This window comes from Phyllostomus discolor, chromosome 7 (genome assembly GCF_004126475.2).
Source record: "Phyllostomus discolor isolate MPI-MPIP mPhyDis1 chromosome 7, mPhyDis1.pri.v3, whole genome shotgun sequence".
Classification (NCBI taxonomy): Eukaryota; Metazoa; Chordata; class Mammalia; order Chiroptera; family Phyllostomidae; genus Phyllostomus; species Phyllostomus discolor.
This window is the reverse complement of record NC_040909.2, coordinates 6752447-6775234: the sequence shown is the minus strand read 5'-3', so window position 1 is coordinate 6775234 and position 22788 is coordinate 6752447. Positions and strand designations below refer to the sequence as shown.

The following is a 22788-nucleotide window of genomic DNA, read 5'->3' as shown; positions in this document are numbered from 1 at the left end:
CTGCTTAGAAAATGTTTCAGTGTTCCGGGGAAACCCAGCACACAGGAGTGGGTCTTTGCCTTTGGAGTTTTCTTTCAAAGAAAAGTGAACACCCTCGAAACAGCGAACACTACAAACTGGCAGTTAACAGAAGGCACTTTGTGAAGTGGCTGAAATAAAATTCTGGCCCCCACATGGTGAGTGGCTTCGTTCCTCCAATTGAGCTGCAGGTTTTTCACTGGAGAACGTCCCGTGGAGAACAGTTATGACAAATGCCTCTACGTTCTCTCATGTACACACCCCCCTCTCCGCCCCCCATGCTGGAGCACACAGGGGTGGCGGGCAGCAGGTGGGGGCCTGCTCGTCCCCACGGATACCAGCGATGACTGAGGGAGGAGGGCACGGCCGAGCACGTGTTGGCAAGGCTCCGGCCCTTCAACCCCGCCTCACGGACCGATCCTAAACGACGTGGTTGGCTTGTCCCTGGGGAGAAAGCTCATCTCCCAAAGCTCACAGATTCTAAAACGACAGGCTGGCTGTCTCCAACGGGCTGTTTCACCCCAGAGGGCGTCCTTTGGAAGGACGGGTGCTTTGGCCCGCGCCCCCTCCAGTGTTCGGCTTGGCTTGTCCATTTGCTGGCCTGTCCTGGGTCTGCGCACCTACCCGGCCGTCCCCCTGCCCGTCGGTCCAGGGGCACACAATCCACACCTCGCCAGGGTTCCCGCCCTTGGGGAACACTTTGTGTGTACCGGCTTGGGGAAAGAACAGTCTGACCTACTTCATTCAAAAGCATCTTGCAGGTGTGTTCTCGGGCCAGCAAGCTGACCTCTAACCTCTCTAACCCGCTTCCTCACTGGCAAGTGACTGGGACTGGACGGCCGCACACAGGAGCACCCAGGTCAGGGCCCACATCCTGGTGGGACTGGGCATTTGGTCTCCAGACCCCAAGGCTGCGACTAGTCACTGGTCCCAAAGCCTGACACGCTGCCCTCAGGAAGAGCCACAGGAGAGGGTGCATTCAGCAGGGGGAGCAAGAGGGTGGCTGCTTCTGGGAAAAAAGCAGTGGAGTCCACATCTCTACCTGGTATCCTTCCCACGGAGGGGGGGGGTCACGGGGGAACGTGACCCAGGCACCATTCCTCCAAGTCCTGCCTCCTGAGTGTTACTTCCCAGAAGCGCCAGCATTTTCGGACCACGGAGACCAACTGGAGCAGACAGAGTCAGGGTGCTCGCTATCCGGGGAGTTCCGGGAGCGGAGAGGGCAGCCTCAGGAAACCAGCTGAGCCAGCACACGCCGGGCGGGTGAGTGCTGCGGGCTGCAGGGCCCAGGCGGCACGGGTTCGGGAGGCAGGGCTGCCTCAGACCACAGCCCGAGAGACATCGGCCTGTTGGCCTGGCAATGACGGAGAGCTGGGTCTGCTCCTGGAAGTGCCGGCTGCATGCACACGGGACCGTTGTCGCGGGTGCAGCCTGCACACCCTCCCCTGTGACACAGGGACACACTCTGCAGAGCTGCTGTGCATCGGCGGCGGCGGCTCCCCTGTCGGAGCTGCACGCACACACGCACGGCCCAGGCCGGAGCGTGGACTTAAATGTCCAGAGTCACACTGTTCCCAGGAGACGCGTGACTAGTGAGCGAAATGACCTGGAGGCGCGGACGCCACCTTCAGCGGGCCGCCCGAGCCAGGAGTCCCCGCTGCTCCCCTTCGGCTTACAAGTCACACCTCTCTCAGTTCCCCACAGAACAGCTGCCAGCCTGGGGGCAGGGAGTTCACAGTAGCAGAACCACAGCTTCCTATCTTTGACCCGAAATTGCATGGGTGCAGGCTGGTCATGTGGATTCTGATCTAGCTGATGGGTGAGGTCTCTTCCAATCACCAAGAGTTAAAAGCTTTTCGGCGGAAACATGGACCACATCACAGAGGGGCAGAGGTAGCCCCTGCTGTGGAGCAGAGCTCATCTCTGGAACCATCTGACAGAGCACCTCGGCTGGTGAGTCATTCCTCGTCGTCTTTATAGGTAAATGCCAGGGCCCCAGGTTCTGCTGAAGATGCACGGGCTCACGCGTGCACAGCGCAGCTGCTCTGGGTTCGCGTTCCGTCTCCGCCGTGTGCCGCCGAGGGTTGGAGGGCCGTGGAAATGACTTAACGTGGTGCAGGGCTCGCAGTAAGTGCCTGCTGGCTCGTGGTTCTGTGGGGCGAAGACCTAATCCCCGGGGGATGGAGAGTCACCGTCTGCCTGTTCGCTGAATAACCTTTCTGGTTTTGTTTCTTTCACGTTTAATGGCAGGCTGCTATGTCAGAGTACGGTTTGCTTTCTTGTCACAACACAGTGCTGTATATAGAAATTTTGGAAAATGTAAGGGAAATAAGTGGCCCTACTTTCACCAGCTGGAAGCGCACTGCTGATTAAAATCTGGTCATTTCTCTGTTTGAAAAAATGTAGTCACTGAATGTATGGCAGAGTTTGAGGGTTCACAACCCCCCAGAACTGCAGGGGGGTGTGTGTGCATGTCTCCAAAGGCAAGGTCCGCAGCTCATGGGAAGCAGCTCCTGGAGGGGTTTATGATCAAAGGTTAAGAACCACGATCGATTTTATATTCCTTTTTCACCTGTTCATTGTAACAGGAACAGCTGATGTTAATTTTGTGCTTACATTCTTCTGAGCAATTTAAATGTATTCAATTTTTCGAAGTATTAAAGTACTTCCTAAACATTAATTATACTTTTTCTGAATTCTAACTTATATTTTTATGGTCAGACATTTACACTGTTCCCAAAGTTGCATATATTACTATTTTTAAAAAATGTTTGGAAATCAACATGTAAGTTTGGGTAGAGGAGATAAATGCATGGTCTTCACGTTTCTAGCAAAGGAATTTTTAATGCACTGTCTGCACAGAACACGCAGTCCCGGCCAGGTGACACACCACCAAAGTGCACGGACTGTCACGGATGAATCTGCTCGGGCCCTTTGGGGGGCTGCGTGACGCTAGAGCCAGGACCCAGCAACAGCCTTGACAGGATTCAAAAGAAAGCTGAGCTGTTGTGGAGATCTGACGTTACTCTTAAGAAAAGCAGAGCTTCCTGTTTCATGCTCTAAACAGCGAGGGAATTTTGGCCGCTCGTGAAGCAGTCACACACACCCGCCGCCTGCCCTGCCTGCCCCCGGAGCCCGGGGAGCCAGCGGCGCCTGCCGCCTGCCGCGGGCCGGTTGCACTCCGAGAATGAGCGTCTGTGGTCCGGGGGCAGGGACTTTCTGCCGAGTCGCCTCGCCCTTCAAAGGCAAGGTCCTTCCTGGCAGAGAAAGGCACTCTGCTCCCAGGAAAGACCGAGGGGGCAGCACCGGGGCTGACGCGCCTCCACTCGGGGAGAGTCTCCGAGAGATCGGGGAGGACCGATGATGCCTCCTTTCACGGGCCCTTGTCTGGTCAGTCGGTGTTTTGACTCTTCGGCCTCCTCCTTCCAACTTTGAAATGTGCGATAAAGAATGTCTGTTTCAGTTAAAAAAAACACAAAAACTAAAGTTCTTGAGATACCAGCAGCCACAGCACCAGGTCCCCAGAAACGAGCCGCTGTGTGTGGTGACTCTAGGCCAGGGCCCCATGCCCATGCCACGGGCCACATCACCTCTACGTCCTGCCTGTGGTCCTCAGTAGAGTCACGGGTCAAAGACAGAAGGGTCAAAGGGAAGGGCCAGGCCTGAAGGGCTGGGGCCCAAGGGGAGAAGGGCAGCTACCTGGGCTTTGCTACAAGCCTCACTGCAGGGCTGGCCCAGGCCTCTGGCCACCCGCCCAGCTGGCGTCCCATTTTGACCAGGCCTTCCACCTGCTATAGGAGGCCCCGTGGCCCAAACTGCTAGTCATTAAGGCTAAAGCCATGCTCCCTTCGGGGGAGACCCACCTTTTAAGAGATGCCTGACGCCATGGCTGGTGTGGCTCAGTGCAGTGGGCATGGGCCTGCAAACTGAGAGGTCACTCGTTTGATTCTAGGTCAGGGCATAGGCCCAGGTTGCGGGCCAGAGGCAACCAATCAATATTTCTCTCTCTCCCCTCCTCTCTCTCTAAAAATAATTAAATAAAATCTTAAAAAGAAAGAGATGCCTGAAGGCCAGGACGTCTTCAGGAAACAGGCTTCGATGGTGGCACGTGGTGACTGTGACAGGCGGTGGGAGAGGACGCTGGGGTTGGGCTGTGAGGAGAACCCCCCAGGCCCTGGCGGGGGGTCAGTTCGGCCAAAGTGCTGGGCCCACGTGCTTTTCCGCACCTTGATTTTCTGTCGGTTGTCTTTTAAAATGTGTGCAGTTGAGAGCAAGGACAGGACAGACGGGCCACCTGGGCAGAGGAGTCCCGGCCACCCCCCATACACCTCCTGGTCTCCGGTCTCCTTGACGGTGGACCCCCTGGAAGGGGAATATAGGCCTTAGCCTTCACGAGTGGTTTGGGGTCTAACCTAAGAACAAACGGGGTGCAGGGTGGGCGGGCACGGCTGCGAGGCACCGGCAGGTGGAGACGGGCGCTGCTCCTCCTCCGGAGGACGCCGCCCCGCTGTCACCACAGGCACCTGCGGCTGCAGAGTCAGCGTGTGATTCACGGAAGGTGCGTGGTGTCCCAGACGGCGGACACCCTCGGGATTTTGGGGCTGATGAAGAACTCCTTGTCCCATCGGGCAGTTTCCCTGTTGGACTCGCTGTCTCCCGTGTACTAGACGGCGCTGGTAGGGGGCTGAGCAGGGGTGGGTTTAGGAGGGGACCACCTGCCCCTAAATGTGGGCAACGGCTGGTCCGGGGGGGGACAGGCGGCGGGGACCCTCAGCCCCAGACACAGTCCCTGTGCTCTGCCTCTCAGGCGTTCGTCAGAGCGGACACCATGGCGGACGACGACTACGACGACTACGGGCTCTTCAACACCTCCGACAGCGGCGGTGGCAGCGGCAGCAGCCAGGAGCACCAACGCTTCCTGCGCTTCCACCAGGTCTTCCTGCCCTGCGTGTACGTGGCGGTGTTCGTCTGCGGCCTGGTGGGGAACTCCCTCGTGCTGGTCATATACGTCTTCTACCAGAAGCTGAGGAGCCTGACGGACGTGTTCCTGATGAACCTGCCCCTGGCCGACCTGGTGTTCGTCTGCACTCTGCCCTTCTGGGCCTATGCGAGCATCCACGGGTGGGTCTTCGGCAGGATCGCGTGCAAAGTCCTGCTGGGCATCTACACTTCCAACTTCTACACGTCCATGCTCACCCTCGTCTGCATCACCGTGGACCGCTTCATGGCGGTGGTTCAGGCCACCAAGGCCTACAACGAGAAGGCAAAGCGGATGAGCTGGGCCAAGGCCATCTGCCTGTCCACCTGGGTGGTCTCCCTGCTGGTCTCCTTGCCTCAGATCATCCACGGCGACACCCGTGAGTTGGACAAGCTCGTCTGCAGCTCCCACAATGAGGAGATTTCCACCGTGGTCCTTGCCATCCAGATGACCATGGGGTTCTTCCTGCCGCTGCCTGTCATGGTCGTCTGCTACTCGGTCATAATCAAGAACCTGCTTCACGCCCGAGGCTTCCACAGACACAAGTCTCTCAAGATCATCTTCCTGGTGGTGGCTCTGTTCCTGGTGACCCAGACGCCCTTCAACGTCGTGAAGATCATCCGCAGCCAGAGCTGGGAGTACCACAGCAGGACCAGCTTCCAGTACGCCGTCGTGGTGACCGAGGCCATCGCCTACCTGCGGGTCTGCCTCAACCCTGTGCTCTACGCCTTCGTGGGCCTGAAGTTTCAGAAGAACTTCTGGAAGCTCATGAAGGACACTGGCTGCCTCCCTTACCTGGGAGTCTCGAGGCAGAATTTTTCAGAGAATACTTCCAAGACGGGCTCGACTACCCACCACGCGGAGGCCACCAGCATGTTCCAGCTGTAGGCCCTGCGGGGCTCGGAGGGGCGGCCTGGGAGCTGGCGGGAGCGGGGCTGCGTCCCCGGGACGGGAAGAGGAAGGCCGAGTTCACAGGGTGTAGGTTTTCACGGACACGTAAGCAAATGCTACAGCTGGTGTGGAATGCTGCTTCTCAGGCACGGACACACCTGTTCTCTCCTCAAACACCCAGGCCTGGAGCTCAAAGCGGGGTCTACAAACTGGAAGGAATCTCCTTCCTCCATCCCCAAGAGTCCTGACACCAAAGGGAATGACGCATGACTCTAAAACCCTCGGGTCCCCCTTCACGGAGCCTGGACTGGAGGCTGGAGAGGGGGCGTGGCCCACGGAGCTGCAGAAGCAGGGGACACGCTGAGCTCCCACGTTCAGGAGGTTCCTCTGGCTCCTGGGAGGCGGGGGAGATGAAGGCAGCCGGGGAAACAGGCGCCGGCCCTCGGGGCTCAGGCCTCGGCCACCCTGCAAGTGAGATCAGGTTCTGCAGGGTCTGGCTTCTACATAGGGAGGGAGGTGTTTTCATTTCTCCGTGATTGATCCTTGAGGGACTACCACCAGCAACCATGAATGGGCCCAAATGAGTTGCCTGGCTGAGCTCTCCAGGGGTCCCCAGGAGGCCGGACAACCGTGCACGGCGGAGTTCAAGGCTACCGTGCGTCTGAGGAGCGTTTCTGAAACGGACTCTTCGGTGGGTCTGCTCATTTTAAAACTGAATTATCCCACGCCTCTCCCACACATGCGCGCACAAACCCTTTATGTATGCACGTACGTATGATTCTTACACACATATACCACAGAGCACATAATTCTCATGAGGAAGAAATAAAGCTTTTTAAGTCTCCAAACTACTTTTATCCCTGGGGTACCTTCTACTTTAATGTGGTATGTCTGGAATACATCAAAAGAGGTTATTTTGGGGGCTCAGGGCACAAGAAACAAGTTAAAAGGTGCAAACTTTCAGGGCGCCGCTCCCCCAAGGAAGTGGAACACATCAGGGCACACAGCCAGCGCCTTCGCTGTGGTTTCCAGCCTCCCCCTAGACTGCGGGCGCCCTTGCTCGTCTCCGTGATGCGGCGACAGGACGAGGCAGAGTTTTAAATGTCAGACACCGGGGCCTGTTTATTAGATCCTATCTGCTCCACAGGCTTCAAGTGGTCTTTTCGGTTCATGGGTCACTCGTCCCTCGCCAAAATCAGGACCAGCTGACAACAGGGGACGTGGGTCAGAGCGGGCTTGGACGGCGTGGTTCTGAGGTTTAAGACAGACCAGAGTTCAATCCCAGCGCCGTCCCCTAGGAGGTGGTAAGGCCAGCCGGTAGTCTCGTCACCTCTTTCGTTTTGGTGAAACGGGGACAATGACACAAGTCTGACCTCTCGGCGCTGGCGTGCGGACTCGAGGTGATGCACGCAGAACACTTAGCACAGTTTGGTCTCATGGGCGGGGGCGGGGGGGGGCAGGGGGTTACTCCAAAACGGCAGAAGTTATGGTTCTCTCTCACCAGACTAGCAAACCTATTCGGCCACAAGAAAAGGTGAAACACTGCAATTTGAATGGATCTTGAGAATTACGCTTACTAAGTGAAGTGAGTGAGATGCAAAAGGCCAAGGACCATGATTTCACTCATGAGGTGGGATACAGAACAGAAAGCAACAAATGAACAAACGAAAGGAACACACAAGCCCTGGCTGGGTGGCCCAGTTGGTTGGAGCATCGTCCTGCACACCGAAAGGTCGCAGGTTCGATCCCCAGTCAGGGTGCACAACTAGGCTGTGCTTAGGGTCTCCAGTTGGGGCACGTGCAGGAGGCAACTGATCGATGTTTCTCTCACACTGTTTTTTTTTTCTCTCTCTCTCCCCTTTCCTCTTTCTCTGAAATCAATAAATATATCCTCAGGTGGGGATTAAAAAAAGGAGTAATAAAACATCCACTGACACAAACAGCAGGATGGTGTCGGCAGAGGCTAAGGCGTGTGGGGAGGGGTTGGGGAGGGTGCGGGGTCAAACACGTGGTGACGGAAGGAGACCAGACTCTGGGTGATGGCACGCAGTGCAGCACGCAGATGACGCGCTGCAGAACCACATGCTTAAAACACATCATCTCATAAACCCACGTCCCTGAGTAAGTTTTCGAAACAAGAGCAGAGAACCAACACCACAACATGGAGGCCACCCGAGTTGGTGAGGCACGGCGGCGCACTTCCCTCCCTGGGGGGGGGGGCATGGCACGCCACGTGCACTCTGGTCGCCACACGCGGGTCGGGCCCTGCAGGGCCCACGTGACCCCGCCTACTGCGTCGGGAGCGTGCCCACCTGCACCCACGAGGAGGGTTACTTGACTGCACTCGGGCCCCGTGGACAACAGAGCCCACCGTCAAACAACAAAATCCGCCCTCTTCCTGATCGCAAGGCTGACTTCCGTCTCCTGTGAGTTTGCTTCAGTGGGGGAGTTCCGTCACCTCCCTTTGTTCGCCTGCACGTGGAGCACTTGCAACGGAGGGGCCACCGGCCGACTCCCTGGCAGGGGCCCAGCCCCGGAGGCAGAGGCCCTCCTACCTGGGGACACACGGTGAGGAGTCGGGCGTCCGGGCCCCTGCAGCCTCTCCACAGGGTCCCACGGGGGACGCAGTGCGGTGTGACGGGAGAAGCAGGGCTCGGGTCTCTCAGGCACGGGCTCAGTGGCAGCTCCACCTCTGTGCACCCCTGGGAAAGCACGTGGCCTCCCAGGCCCGTTCCGCCGCCCGCACCGCTGGCGCCGTGGACAGTGCTCCCTCCAGGAGGGCAGGTGAGGCACGAGGGTCTCTGGGGGCCAATGCTGAGGCTGCCGGGCCACCGCAACACGGGGGCAACTGCTGGGACCCCCGCTTCTCTCTGACCAGGCACCTGCCGGTCTGTACCCCACCCCCGGCCTATGCTCTACGCGCTCGCTCTGGGCGCCACAGCTTAGGAGACCTGCCCGCCTGTCCCCAGGAACAGCACCGCCGCTGAATCTCCCTCCACCTTCCTGACTCATCAGTCGCTCGCTGGTCCGCCAGGCTCTGGGCCCTTCCTTACCTGCGACACCTGAGAGCAGACATGACTCTCCCACTCCCGCCTGGGTGCACACCGTGCATCACTGGTGACACTGCACAGCCCACGCAGGTCACGGGCTTTTGTGTCTTGACTTCACTCCATGCACACAACAGCCCGTGAGGTCTACGTTCCTGCCCTCAGACCTGCTCTTCTCCCCCCTGCAACCCTCCCCTTGGCCCACGCACACAAGTGCATCACGTAAGAGGCCTGGTGGCGAGGGAGGCGGGGGCAGTCTGGGCGGGGACCCTGGTTGAGTCCAGTTTGTCTTAGGTGTGGCCTCTCCCTGACTGTGTTTCCAACACTTGGCAGAGCCCAGGGGTGGACACACTGCCCCTTCTGGACACACAGGCCACCTGGGAGAAGCCCAGGTGATCCCCATGAGCGTTCTGGACGGAGGGAATGGAGCTGTGGGAGGAAAAGCCCCAAGCTGCCCCTGCTGGAGGGGCGGAGGCAGAGCAAAGAACACGAGGCCCCCCCGAGCAGTCAGGGCGCTCCTTCCAGCCTTCTCCCGCGAGGGGCTCTCAAGGCGACACCCCCTTCCGCGTGCCCAGACAATAGTTCACGGAACAGCCCGCACCACTCTGCAAACGAGGAAGCTGGTTCAGACAGACTACCGGGTGCCAAAGCTCACACAGCAGCCCCAGGCTGGGACCCCGTGAAGAGCCCCTTCCTCTGCCCCCAATGCTGGTTAGAGGTGTCACAGCTCTGCGGCCGCCGGTGCCTGCCAGTCCCACTCACTCGCTGAAGCCTGCGCCTTCAGCGGGTTGACCTAAGCACAGAGCGGCTTTCTGGCCCTAACCATCGTCACCATATCCTGTTCTCATTTTGTTTATGACACACCAGGTGTCAGGTGTCCCGGCTGGTAACAAGCCCACCACAGCTCCCAAAAGCATTTGACCACGAAGCATCAGTTCTAAAGAAATCACTAGCATAGGTACTCTGGGGGTAGAGACAGCCTGTGGGTGAGTTTAAGCTCAGTATCATCCGGGCATCCGGAGCGGTGTCCCTGGAGAAGACCGGCGGGCGCGGTGCCAGGACGGGCGCACAGCGGCAGCCTCGCACAGCTCGGCTCTACGCGCACGATGCAGGCGGAACACCACCACCCAGCGCGGCCCCAGGGAAGGCTCCTTGGGTGCGGGCTCTGGGCTCAGGGCTTTGTACACCCCACTCCTCTCTGACCCTAAGAACCCTAGGGGCGGGTGCTGGCCCGTCCCTTCTGTACGGGGGAGGGATCTGAGTTCAGGGGCCCGGTGCCCGAAGCCACGGAACCTGCAGGAGGCAGACTGGGACCTGGCCAGGGGTGTCTGACTCTGGAGCCTAGGCCCTTCATCGCCATGCGGTCCGTTTGTCTGGTCATCAGGCCAGGCCTCCAGGACGCCACGCGTGGGTGGAAGCTGAGCAGAGGCCAAGGGGTCCAAGGCCCAGCCCGACAGAGTATTCTTTCCTCCTCTGCCGGCCACCTCAGCCCTGAGAGCAGCCAGGGAGGTGGCAGAGGGTGGGCCTGGCGGGGGCAGGGGGGTGACTGTGGGGAGGGTATACGGCCACGACTGGCGGATTCTGAAGGCATCATCCTTTTATCCAAGGACAGAGCATGTCCCTGCCTCACGCCACCTCTCCAGCTCTGAGCTGTGTGCAGAGAGAAGGACACTGGGAGGCCGCTCCGAGAGGCGGTGGCATCCTGCCAGGTGTCCCTGGGAGTCTGGATCTGGGGACCTCTTCCTGTCCCATCACTACCAGGAGGGGCGAGACGGACAGTTTGTCAGCTCCCCACAATCTGTGTGGGGGGAGGCGTGGCCACGGGGGCAAGGGGGTGGGCAGGTGTTTGCTGTGCAGTGAGGAAAGGGGGGCCTGGCCAAGAGGGCCGCATTCTTTAAGGTGGACCGACCTCCAGCTGGGGACTGCAGGGAGCAAGTTATCTGGCCTCCTGAGGCTTCGGCGCCTTCACCTGAAGTGAAATGGGGATCACGACCCCAGTCTGTGCAGGGCTGGGCGGGGACCAGGCGAAGCCAAATGTCAACGACGCTGCTGGCCCAGGGATAGTGCTCGGTGGAGTGGCCTTCCGCCACTGAGCTCCCAGGCAGCCCTTCACCCCCCGCCCCCCGGGACCACTTCTGACTCTGGACTTGCCGATTTCTTTCTCACAGTTTCCTAGCATCAGGGATGCTTACTCACATTCTGGACTCTACACTCCCATGGTTTCTTGGGACTCCTGGTGTTTCTGACTGGTCTGAAACTTGGGAAGAAAGGGAATATGGGGAAAAGCTCCCACAGAGGCCTGGGTCAGTCCCTAGCTAACGCACCGAAAGGGTGTGTGATGAGGCAGGCCCCTAACTGGTGCAGAGGGCTGGCTCTTCACCCCCAAGCAGGTTCTGCTGGTCCGCTGCGGATCTACCCCGCAGGCCAGCACGCTGGCAGTTTCTTTGGACACGCCCTGATTTCCCATGACCAACACACACACACACACGTGTTGGCCGTGAGAACCCCTTCTGATTGTGCTCCCACTGGGGAACGAGGCGGTGAGGGAAAGAGGGTGGCAGGGGCGCCACTTTCTCATGCAGGCTGCCCCCACAGGCTGCCTCCCCAGGCTGCCCTCCTGGGCCCTGCAGCTCAGCCCTGCTGCCCGCACCTCCAGCTGCCTGGGAGTCCAGGCGCTGGCAGGGAAGAGCTGCCCGGCGGTGACAGCAGGGGGACTTGGTGCTAATGGATGGAACATGCCCTGGGGACCACTGGGCCACAGGGGCGGGGGAGGTCACTGCAGACCGATGTGGTCTGGCAGGAATTCCGAGGTGGGGGTTTCCAGAAGGGAGAGAAAAGGCCCAGAGCCACAGGAGTGACGGTGAGCAGGGGCTTCCCTGGGGGAGCGGTCAGGGTGGCTTTCCCCGTGGGGCCACCGTCAGTGTGGTCACTCTCCAGTAAGAGGACACAGGACATGGAGGGACACCTAAGCCCAAACCCCCGGTGTCGAGAGCCCCATGGAGATGACGTGCATCACCGCCCACACTGCAGCAGAAATCCTGGGTGACAGACATGACAGGTCACGTCTAGCCGCCTCTCAGTGCTGGGCAGGAAGAGAGGAACAGAGGGCTCGGCAGGTCAGCCAGAGCGCCACGCAGCTCCCTGGCTGGACGGGAGCTGCGTCACGAGGCACTGGCCCTGGGAGCCAGGTCCACTTTTTGTTGCGCTTCTGAACAGCCAGTGCTTTGCCGGGGGAACCGCATGGACGCCGCCACAGAGGGGGGCCTGACCTTTTCCTACAGGTCACACGGCACAAACTCTTGACATTTAATATGGTGGCGCTTGGTGCAGTTACTACATATACTTAGAAACTGGCAAAACTCTCCTCACGAGCCACATTGGAGAACAGCTAGCCCAGAAAACTGGGGGGGTGGGGTGGGGGCAGGGTCACAGAGAAGTAGTGCCCAGGGGTGTCCCGTGGGGTCATCAGCTGTCCTCTGCAGCGTGGGAGCCGTCTGGGGGTCCGGTCCCTGACCACGAGCAGCGGGGACAGCGGGGAAGCCCTGGCCCAGGCTGGGGGACTGGAGGGTCCCTGGCGCTGCCCAGTGCGGGCTGATGGGCCGCCCGTGTGTTTGCTGCCCGTAGAACGCTGGGCCCCGAGCGGCTCCTCAGGAGCTAGCGGGGCTTCTGGGAGGGCCCGCCTGCCTCCCCACGACAAGGGGCAGAAGCCCCAGCTTCCTTCCCCACGGCCGGGGCGTCCAGTCGGAGCCGTGGTCCCGAAGGGTGAAGGGAGCTGCTGGAGAGCGGCGCAGCATGCTGGGCCCGGCGGGGGGCGGCAGAGCGGGGGCTGCTCCTACGGGCTGAGAGCGTCCCTCCCACATTCGCGGGACGTCCCAACCCCCAGCATGTCTGAACACGACTGAATTGGGGGGGCGAGGCCTTGACAGAGCTCAGTGAGAATGAGGCCGAGAGGGCGGGCCCGTCCAATCCGGGTGGTGTCCCGGGTCCTGGGGGAGGAGGAGACGGGACGCAGACGGCAGGGCGCATGTGCACAGACAACCACGGGGGAGCACGGCCGCAGTCTGCACGCCCAGCACAGAGGCCCCGGGAGAAACCGAGCTGCCGACCGGATTCCAGCCTGTAGAACTATGGGAAGACACGTTTCTGGCGTCCAAGCAGGTGAACATAGCGGCCCACGCCAAGAGAGGCCCTAATGCACGCTGAAATCGGCAGACCACGGACGTCCCGGGGGTCTCTGATGAGGCTCCCACCGCCCACCCCGAGCCCTGGTGCTCGTCCAGGGCCTTCCTACCCCAGCCCTGTTCCGAGGCACCCTCCCTCGAGCGGGGGCAGCCAGCCCTGCTCCCGAACTTCCCTGGCCACTTTGGCAGGAAAGCACAAGGGCCAGGCATCCAGTGAGCGCTCAGGAGACGGAGATGACATCTACTCACTGTTCCGCCATGCTGGGGTCCAGAGAATCGGTCTCAGTGGGTGTCTCAGGCAGGGAGGAGCCGGACTCCTGGATCTGGCACAGCTCCTCATCCGTGATGATGTCGAACATGGTGTCGTCCGGGGGCCGGAGGTCCATGTGCGCGCCTGGACCGCAGAGGCAGGCCGGGAGGGAACAGAAACACAGTTGGTTGTGCACGGGGTGGGTGGGGGGCGCCTCGGGGAAGTGAGGGGGTGCAGCCACGCAGGACGAGCCACCAGGACACACCAAGGGCTCACCCCGCCGACAGCTCTCTGTCGGTGCGTGAGGACTGGCTGCCGGGACACGCCAGGGGCAGAGTGGGGACCACAGATGTGACGGAATGCCAGCTTGAGAGACTTCTCTCGAGCCGGGGCCTTAGAGAGGTTTCCAGCCCTCACCCGCGGCCCCCGGCTTAGAAGGCGAGGAGCGGCAAAGCCTTACCAGGGAAGGCCCTGCAGACACCTGAACACCCCTCTGTGGTGCTGAGGCCTCGCCCCTGACACTCCCTGTTCACACCTCCGTGAAATCGGGCTTCGGTCTGACCTGCATGTCCACCCGGCCCCCTGGGGTGGGGTGGGCTGGGTGGGGGAAACACCCTCCCTCCTCGCAAGGAGTGGCAGCAGCCACTGTGTTCCTGAGTGGGGCACTTGTGTTCGGCTCCGCGGGCCGCCCGGCAGGAAGGATGCTGTCTGCACGCTCCTGCGCCCGCCACCCGCCCACAGGCACTCTCGCGCGTGTGTCACGGAAAATGTGACAGCCGGGCTGAGGTGAGAGGAAAGAAAGAATGACAGGGAGAGGGGAAGGCAGGCAGACAAAAGAGGAGACGGGGCATATCAGAAATCGAAACTAGTGCCCTCGGCGCTCTGGCCCCTTGCTGTGCCCTGCTGTCACGAGAAGGTGCGCCGCTGAGCCAGGGAGGGTGAGGGGAGGATCCCACTTCGCGAGCCGCGAGTTCCCAGCTGGCCTGCCACAAGGCTGCGGGGACGGGCTGTGCTCTAGAAGGAAGCTTCTTCCTCTCGCCTGAAGTCTACGTGATGAAGGGGTAGGGGCACAGGCTGAGAAGGGACCGGGTTGGTTGCTTTGCACAGGCCCAGCCACAGGCGAGCACCAGGAATCCACACTGAGGTGCACCGAGGGAACCCAGAAAAGGGCCGTAACTACTGGAGCACGGTTCTACACTCACGGGTGGGAGGCTCGGCTGACTTCCGACAGCGCTGCAAAGGCAGTTCTTTAGGAAAAGGGGACACCTTCCAACCAATGGTAGTAAAACAACTAGACAACAATATGCAAAAAAAAAAAAAAAAAGAAAAAGAAAAAAGAAAAGAATCTCCATTAATAGTTCACACCATATAAAAAAGTGAGCTCAAAGTGGATCATAGCCCTGACCAGTGTGGCTCAGTGGGTTGGGGGTGTCATATCACAAAGCAAAAGACGGCCACTTCAATTCTCCGTCAGGGCACGTGCCTGGGTGGTGGGTTCGATCCCCGGATAGGACATGTGTGAGAGGCAACCGATCGATGCTTCTCTCTCACACCGATGTTTCTCTCCCTCTCTTTCTCCTTCCTGTCTCCTCTAAAAATAATAAAATCTTTTTTAAAAAAAGGGTCATGGACCCCAAACTGCAACCTAAAACTATAAAACATCTAGGAAAAACTGAAAAATCTTTAAGTCCTTGGGTTAGGCAAAGAGACATAGACTACACAAAGAAAAAAAAAAATCAATCCATGAAAAAGAATGGATTGGATTTCATCAAAATGATAAACGTCCGCTCTTTGACAGAAAATGAACAGACAGGTTGTAGACTGGGATAAAATGTTTGTAAAACACATTACCTGTAAATAACTTGTATCCAGAATATATGAAGGACTCTCAAAATTCAGTAACTAAAAAAATTCTAAATGGGCAAAAGATGTGAAGAAATACTGAAGCTGGGCAAAGCACACTCCCACCCCGAGCGGTTCTTTGCGCCTGATACGGGTGACGCAGCCCACCAGCCCCTTGGCGGTCCAGTCTACTGGAGAAGGACCTGACTATTCCGATGGCCAGCTGCCCTGGGTCCAGGCAGAGGCAAGGGGGTCCCCAGGGACCAGCGCGGGGGCAGTGCCGCCTGGGCGGAGACGAGACTCACTTCTGCCCTCGCCGCGTCAGCGCTGCCTCCCAGGTACGCCCGCCGGCCGGTTCCTGAGGGGGCAGCCCGGGCGGGTCAGCGGGGCCGTGCGGGGAGCGGGAGCGGCAGGCGCCCAGCACCGCTTCCCTTCCCCGCGCCAGGTGAAAGGGCATGAGGAGAACACGCCCTCCTCGGCCACGGAGCGAGGATGTGGGCCATGGGGGGCGTGTTGGAGGGGGGGAGGCGGTCGTCCCCAGACACAGCGCCCGGCCTGCGGTCACTCGGGAGGGGCGGCATGTCGGGCACCTCCCAAGCGTGGGGTGCGGTCCCGGGTAGCATGTGAGCTCACAGGGACACAGACCTCCTGCCCGTGACACTGAGCCGCACCAGGAGGAGGTAAGCCATCTTCACGTCTCGCCTGAGCAGACCCCGATGACTAATTGCTCCGAAAAGGCGGTCTCGAACTGGCGGCACTCTAGCGCCTCCTTCAGGCAAGCCTGGGTTTGGGAACACTGACTCCGAGCTTGTTGCCGGGAACTAGCCGAGATGGGGCAGCGGCGTGTGTGTGTGTGTGTGTGTGTGTGTGTGTGTGTGTGCGCGCGCGCGCGTGTGTGTGTGGGGGGGGGCGGGGGGCGGCACCTATAGGACCCTGAGGGCGGCGGCAGGAGCCTGACCTTGGCCTCCGGTGGCCTGGAGCCCAGCCTGGGCTGGTGACGGGGTGGGGCTGGGCTGCCCCTGGCTGGCGCCTGAGCTGGTGCTGTCCGGGGAGGCCCGGCCCCCGCCGAGCTTCTGGAAGCAGGCCCGGCAGCAGCGCTCCTTCTTGCCCCCGGCCTTGGTCACGGCGTAGTTGCTGCAGCAGTAGTAACAGAAACCGCGGCCGCAGGCCCTGGGGACCGAAACGCACGGGCGGTGAGGCCTCCTGAGACCTGCACGGTGCCGGAATGGGGCTCTGCGCTGGGTCCTCAATGCCACGTGGCTCTCGTCACACCGGGCTCTGCCCCCACCTCGGGGAGTGGCCTTAAGGCCCATGTGGTGAGGCTCCAATAAAGCCACCCTGGAGAGCTGGGTGGGAGAACGTTTTGTCTCCCAGGCCGTGGGAGGCCAGACCACCTCCCTGACACAAGGCCTCGGGCAGGACCGAGGCCCGAGAGACAAGAGCCCTGCCCTCTGCTCTGGCCACAATCCGAGATTCTTTGTAGCCTACCCTTCTGGGCCCTTGGGGTCCTGTTCCCTGGGTTCCTCCAGGGAAGCCTCAGACCCTGTTCTCCTTGGGGTCGAGTGACGCCATTTCCCTTCTGGTCCCTGCAGGCTGGGGGAGAGCCCGGGGCTGCCGGTCTCTGGGTGCCCCACATCCCGTGGGTCCCCTCAACTCCACCCACACATCAGGATTCAAGTCTCCTCCCCTTCAGGGATCCCCGAGTGCCCTGCTAATACCCTGCCTGACACACCCGCCTCGCCCAGGTCCCTTACAACCAAAGAGCCCTGTGCTCTTCACAGACAGGCAGGCCCAGTGCCAGCGCCTGCCATGGCCGCCTGCTCTGGCCCCGGGCCCTGGTGGGGGTGGCGCCGGCCGGCGGGCCGCCGCTGACCTGCAGTGGTGCCGCCGCACCATCCAGCTGAACTCCCGCTTGCAGTCGAGGCAGTGGCTGGCCTCTGCGTCCCCGAGCAGCTTCTCCTCGGCACTGAGCTTCTGCTGGAACTCCAGGGCGTCGGACTTCTGCCAGAGGGCGTCCTTGTCCCTGGGGGACGCAGCCGCGTCAGAAAAAAAGAAAGAGTCCATGAAAACAATAGAATCACCCCCAATTCATTTCAAAAGACCAACGCCGAAATGCCCAAGACACAGGAGGAGAACTCACTGTTACCCTGGAAACGTGTCCCACTCTAGGTCCCCTCTGTCACCTCACATCAGTCCTGGACTCAGGAGGACCCTCCCAACACGCAGGCCCTTACCTGACAGTACACGTGAAGGCAGAGAGGTGGCCTACAGTGTAAGTAAGTGGCTCTGACAACCTTAAAGAGTGGCCGGCATGGATAAGGGTGACACACTGCTCAGGGACCTCAGTGGCAGCGCACAAGGCCACTGGGAGTTTAAGCTACAACGTGCTGTCAGATTGCAGGCCAGTCTGTGTGCTGTGAGCCCAAGGACCACGCGTGCACGACCCACTCAGGTCTTCAGTGTGCTCGGGGCCTTTGTGTGTCTATGGTTTACGGTTCCAGGGAGCACTCATCACTGCCGGAGAGCAAAGGTCCCCCAGCCTGAAGATCTGACGGGATGCCTATCCCCACCGGCTCCTCTGAGAGGTGAGGACCCCCCCAGGAAGCGAGTCGAGAGAAGTGGGGGCTCTCGGGAAAGGCCTGGTGGCACCCACATATGCCAATACACCAGAGGAGGTGGGTATGGAGGCTTCCTTACTGCTGCTACTGGTCACGTTTGGGGTTTCGGGCTTCCGATGTGGGAAGGTTTGATTCTTTCCCAGGGGGAACCCCGGCCACACCCTGAGGGTGACAGCGGCCCAGCAGCACCTCAGCCCCTGAGGGCCATCACCAGCGCCACTTAGGTCCTGAGGGAAACTAGTTCCGTCACCAGCCCGGGACTCCGCATCGACCCCAGAGCAGTCCCCTGAATCCAAAAGCCAGAACACGGGATCGAATGGCTTTTGAAGCACACGTGAAACTGTCAGGAAGGGGGGAGGCTCATTCTCTGGACCAGCGCTCCTCCCAGCTGGCGCACGACTTGTCTCGTCTGCCCCAGGAGGCCAGGCACCCCACCCTGGGAACTCAGGAACGCCGAGGACCTCAGGGAGATGCCTGCGCTCAGAGGTCAAGGGCCTGAGTCCCAAGTCTGCAGACTGATGACATGGGGGCCACACTTTTAAACTTGCACTTTAGTGTCACCATTATGCAACCCTGGATAAATTATTATGTCTAGCATTGCTTATCCATGGGCTGCTCACACTCAAAGAAAGGGTTAATCAGATCGATTAATTTCGACCTTTGCTCACTGGTGTCTGGAGCCCATTCCCGGAAATTCCACTTTGGTTGTCTGGGCAGGACCTGGCCGTATATATTCTTTTAATAGTGCCCCCCATGATTCCGGTGTGCCGCCGTGTCCATTTACGGGGAACACAAAGGCTGGAAGAACATGTCAGACGACACCACGGGGATGTGATCAGCAAAATCCGGGCCATGCGCAGCTCTACCAGACAAACAGCCTGGCTCTTTCCAGAGTAAATGGCAACGAAAAAGTAGTTAAGGAAGAGGGTGGGGAAACCCACAGGCTAAAGAGATCTAAGAAAAACATCATCACACAATGTAGGGATCTGGTTTAGATCCTGCCTAGAAAAACTTATAAGGCAACTGAAGAACAACCAGAACTGACTGAGAAACGTGGCACTATTAGGAGTGTAGTTAATTGTTACGTGTGGCGACGACATGAGGGCTGTTTCAGAGGGAGGGACAGGCACTGAAATGGTGGAGGGTGAAATGGTACCTGGGATTTGCTTCAAAATAATCCGGAGAGGCGGGGGATGTGTGTGGGGTTGGGGGGACGCAGGATGAAACGAGGTGGGTCATGAACTGAGAGCACTGTGGGAGCTGGGTAACACACAGGCTGGGGTGGATGATGCCATTCCATTTCTGTATATTTAAACATCTCCATATGAAAATTAAAAAAAAAATTAATGACTCTGCCCCAGCTGGTGTGGCTCAGTGGACTGAGCCCTGGCGTGCAAACCAAAGGGTTGCCGGTTCGATTCCCAGTCAGGGCACATGCCTGGGCTTCGAACCAGGTCCCCACATGGGGGCGTAAGAGAGGCAACCACACATTGATGTTTCTCTCCCTCTCTCCCTTCCTTCCCCTCTCTCTAAAATAAATAATAAAATCTTTAAAAAGTTTTTTTAATGACTTGCCAGGATTTAAAAGTTAGGACAATTTCACATAAAAATCAAGATTTCCAGCTTCTAAGAACTAAGGTGGCTCTTCCAGGCTGGATGCCAGTGCGACAACAATCGGCAGGAGGGAACACATCACAGCCTCCCTTCTCACGGTCCCCTCCTGGCCCGGTTCACACCCTGTACTTGCTGCCTGCTCCTTGCACTGCGGTTTGCGGACCCTGGTACTGGGGAAGTGTGATGGGGAAGGAGAAAAGGGCCCACGGGATAGGGCAAGGGAAGGCAGAAATTCCGTAAAACATGAAACATCACTAACTGTCGCTTGAGGCTGAGCACACAGAGACTCTGAAAACATCACAGAGCAACGTGAAAACACCAACCTGCTGAGCACTTGCTGGAACACTGAAATCCACTCTTAACGTTTGCCTAGGGCCTGAGCGGAACTTGTACTTCAGGGTGTGTGTGTGTTCTGGGGGGTGGGGGGATGGGGGACCCTAACACCAGAATGCAACAGCTGGGGCTGGGGAGGGGGCATTTCCCCCTGAAGAGTCCTTTCAAGAACAGCTGTATTTCTCTGAAGAAAAACCGGGCTTGGGGGACAACGCCAGCCAGCCAGCCGAGGTTAATCCCTGCACTCACCTGAGCAGCTCTATCAGCCGCTCCTCCAGGTACTTCTTGGTTCTAGACAGGTCGTCCAGGTCAGCCAGCAGCTTCTGGTCACTCTTCTTCCGGTCTGTCACCTCCTGGCAGAGTTTGCTGCGATACTCTTGGATTTCTGCTGTGGCCTTTTCGAGTTCCTTCTGGGTCCTGGAGGGGGAGGGCCCGTTTTCCTGATGACCAGCCCCTCCTGCTTCCCCTGTGCCTCTGGGCTCAGCCAGGCCTCTCAGAAGAGGCCCCGCTGCCCTCCCAGCCTTTCCCCTGTCTCGGCAGTTGATGCACCCTGCTAGCCTTGAAGACCCCCCTCGCACACCCGAACTCTTCACCCTCCCCAACACACAAAACACCAGGGGCATCCTGGGAAAGCAGCTAACCTCACTCAGGTCACTCGGAGCACCCTGGGTTGAAGGGAACTCTGGGCAGGCACCGAGGCTATGAGAGGAGCCCGTAGGGCAAAGCTCAGGGGCTACTGATGGCGGGTATTTGCAAGAGGAAAAGGAGTCAGGACTGGAAGGACAGAGGGGCACAGCTTTCTAGAGGTGACCACATGCAGGAGTCTTGCACGTGTCTCTGTAACTCTACACACGGGGCACAGTGCTGGGCACACGGCGGGCACTCCCAGCTGCGCCGCCAGCTGTGCGACCTGAGGGCCCACAGAGGGTGCCGGCCAAGCCGCTGTCTTCCAGCCCCTGCCCATCCACCTTCAGCTCGGCTATCCCCCAAGGCAGTGCCTTTCCAAGGTCTCCATCAAGCCCAAGGCCCAGCAAGATGCTTATAAATGCTCCCGTAAACAGACGTCTCTGCAGAGACGAAGGTGTATCTCATCCAGTACAATGCTGTCAGGAGGCTGTTTCCTAGACGCCGCTCACCGGAGTGATCTCATGGGCACGCACACACCACCACGGTTTATTCACACAAGTGTGACATAAAATCCAATCTTGGACAGAGAGATTGTGCAACTCTGAGCAGCTAAAACAAGGGCTTTGAGACCTCACAAACAACCACTGTTACAGCATTTTAAAAAACACATCACCAACCGAGAAAGGTCTACGTAAACTGCCATGCACACGGAACCTGGCTAATGGCAGCCAGGGAGGGCCGGAGGAGAAGAAATGCACGTCCAGGTGATTGCACGTCCAACGTGCGCTGGACGTCCTGCGGGGCTGGGGCCCAGGCCTTGAAGGAGGGTGCCGGGGGATGAGGGGTGGGTAGAAAAGTGAAACCCTTGGCATGATTCCGGGTGCCTGCCTTTGTGGGGGGCACACAAGCAACTCAGTCCCAGCATCTCCTGCTAAACCTGTTTTAACCAGGCCCCAGCAGGGCTAGCTTGGCTCCATCAGGACATGGGGGGCTGGTGCTCAGGACTCCAGGTGGCCCCCAAGTCTGACGACGAGGCGGCGCGGGAGGCCCGGGGGCTGGCCGCACAGAGGCCCGCAGTGTAAGGTTACAAAGTCAAGACGAAAGGGTGACAGCGGGAGGTGCTCTCCACAGACCCAGCTCCAGACGGGCTGCAGGAACACAGGCTGGTCCGGGGCCCCGGCACACTCACTCACGCTCGGGACGCGCTGGGGGGGACCCACACCTAACACAGCGGAAATGAGGGGGGGCTGGAGTCACGTCCGCAGCAGGAAGGCATACGCATGCACATGCACACACACACACACACAGCAGTACCCCACGGTAAAGCAGAACACGACACGATCTGTCTGACTTTTTCAGGGCAGTCGCTGAGAAAACGGAGTCTGGGGCCAGATGCTCTGGGCTCCAGCCCTGCTCCCGTGGCTTACACGCTGTCCGACGCTGGGGGGGGCAGCTCGGCCCTTCTGAGCCACGTCCCCCCCCTCTGACGTGGGGATAATAGACCATCCTCATCGGACTGTGGGCAGGCTCAAGGGCAGCTAGACGCAAAGAACTTAAAAATGGTGCCTGTTCCACTTTGGGCATTTTTTGCTTGTTATTATCACCACTACTACCTCCCAATTTTTACTTCCTGTGAGTTTTTCCACAACACGACACTAGTGAACTGAAACACGGCCCACCAGAGGCGAGGAAGTGGGAGGAGGGAGGCCGCGCTGCCTACAGGGCTGTGATGGGGAGATGGCCGGGCTCTCTGTGCCACGCTTCCGGCGTAAGCACTTTCCGAGTCTGTGGCTTCTCTCGAAAAAGGACCTCCTTGCCTTCATATGAGTGGCTGACTTTCTAAGTGCCTGCACCCAGCACCCCTTCCCCGAAGACCACCGCTGGCCGCGCGGACGGACTGTCGACTGACCTGTCCAAGTTCTCACGCAGGGCGGCCCCCTCCTGGTCCTTCGTCAGCACGGCGGCCTGGCACTCCGAGAGATGCGCGCTGGTGCGGCTCAGCTCCTCTCCCACACCTGCCCGGGCGGCCTGGCAACGGGCACCACGGAGAAGACACGGGCTCGCAAAAGTGCACGCCAGACACCGCAGAGCGACTGCCGTGCGCTCTACCCCGTCTGGCTGGGCCACTTCCCACCGGAGGGGCTCTTATTTGTCTGTCTGTCTGTCTGTCTCTCAGCTCGAGAGGCCAAGGGTCTGTGTCTCTGTCTGTGGCGTCTCTATTTGTGACGCGCTCCAATTTGTAGTTATGTCCCTTAAGCAGCAGCTGCAACTGGCTGTGGTGGCTGGAGGGGCGGCAGGTATCGGAATCTCCAGGGTGGGGGTGGGGGTGGGGGTGGGGTGGGTGGTAGGGAGCAGGGTTCAGTTAGACGAGCCACTGCCCTGAGGACTG

General features: G+C 59.3%; 2 protein-coding genes across 3 annotated transcripts in view; one reads left to right on the top strand and one right to left on the bottom strand.

Annotated features, from left to right (window-relative positions):
• FYCO1 (FYVE and coiled-coil domain autophagy adaptor 1) overlaps positions 1-22788 on the bottom strand; it is a 71432-nt gene that overhangs the window by 20976 nt on the left and 27668 nt on the right. For both annotated transcript variants that reach the window (XM_028518701.2, XM_036030431.1), the window contains exons 10-14: positions 22309-22427; positions 20022-20189; positions 17081-17230; positions 16166-16377; positions 13365-13509 (exon numbers count right to left, since the gene is read on the bottom strand). In XM_028518701.2, the coding sequence (XP_028374502.1) occupies positions 13365-13509; positions 16166-16377; positions 17081-17230; positions 20022-20189; positions 22309-22427 (794 nt within the window). The remainder of the gene's footprint in view (positions 1-13364; positions 13510-16165; positions 16378-17080; positions 17231-20021; positions 20190-22308; positions 22428-22788) is intronic.
• CXCR6 (C-X-C motif chemokine receptor 6) lies at positions 1820-6092 on the top strand. The gene is made up of 2 exons (XM_028518702.2): positions 1820-1971; positions 4826-6092. The coding sequence occupies exons 1-2, from the start codon at positions 1834-1836 to the stop codon at positions 5882-5884; spliced, it is 1197 nt and encodes a 398-aa protein (XP_028374503.2). The 5' UTR covers positions 1820-1833; the 3' UTR covers positions 5885-6092.

Bases quoted from the DNA above. Each gene is read 5' to 3' on its own strand.
- CXCR6 (XM_028518702.2), top strand. From the start codon at position 1,834: ATGGGTGAGGTCTCTTCCAATCACCAAGAGTTAAAAGCTTTTCGGCGG. The intron at 1,972-4,825 runs GTGAGTCATTCC...TCTGCCTCTCAG, and splicing joins CTGACAGAGCACCTCGGCTG to GCGTTCGTCAGAGCGGACAC.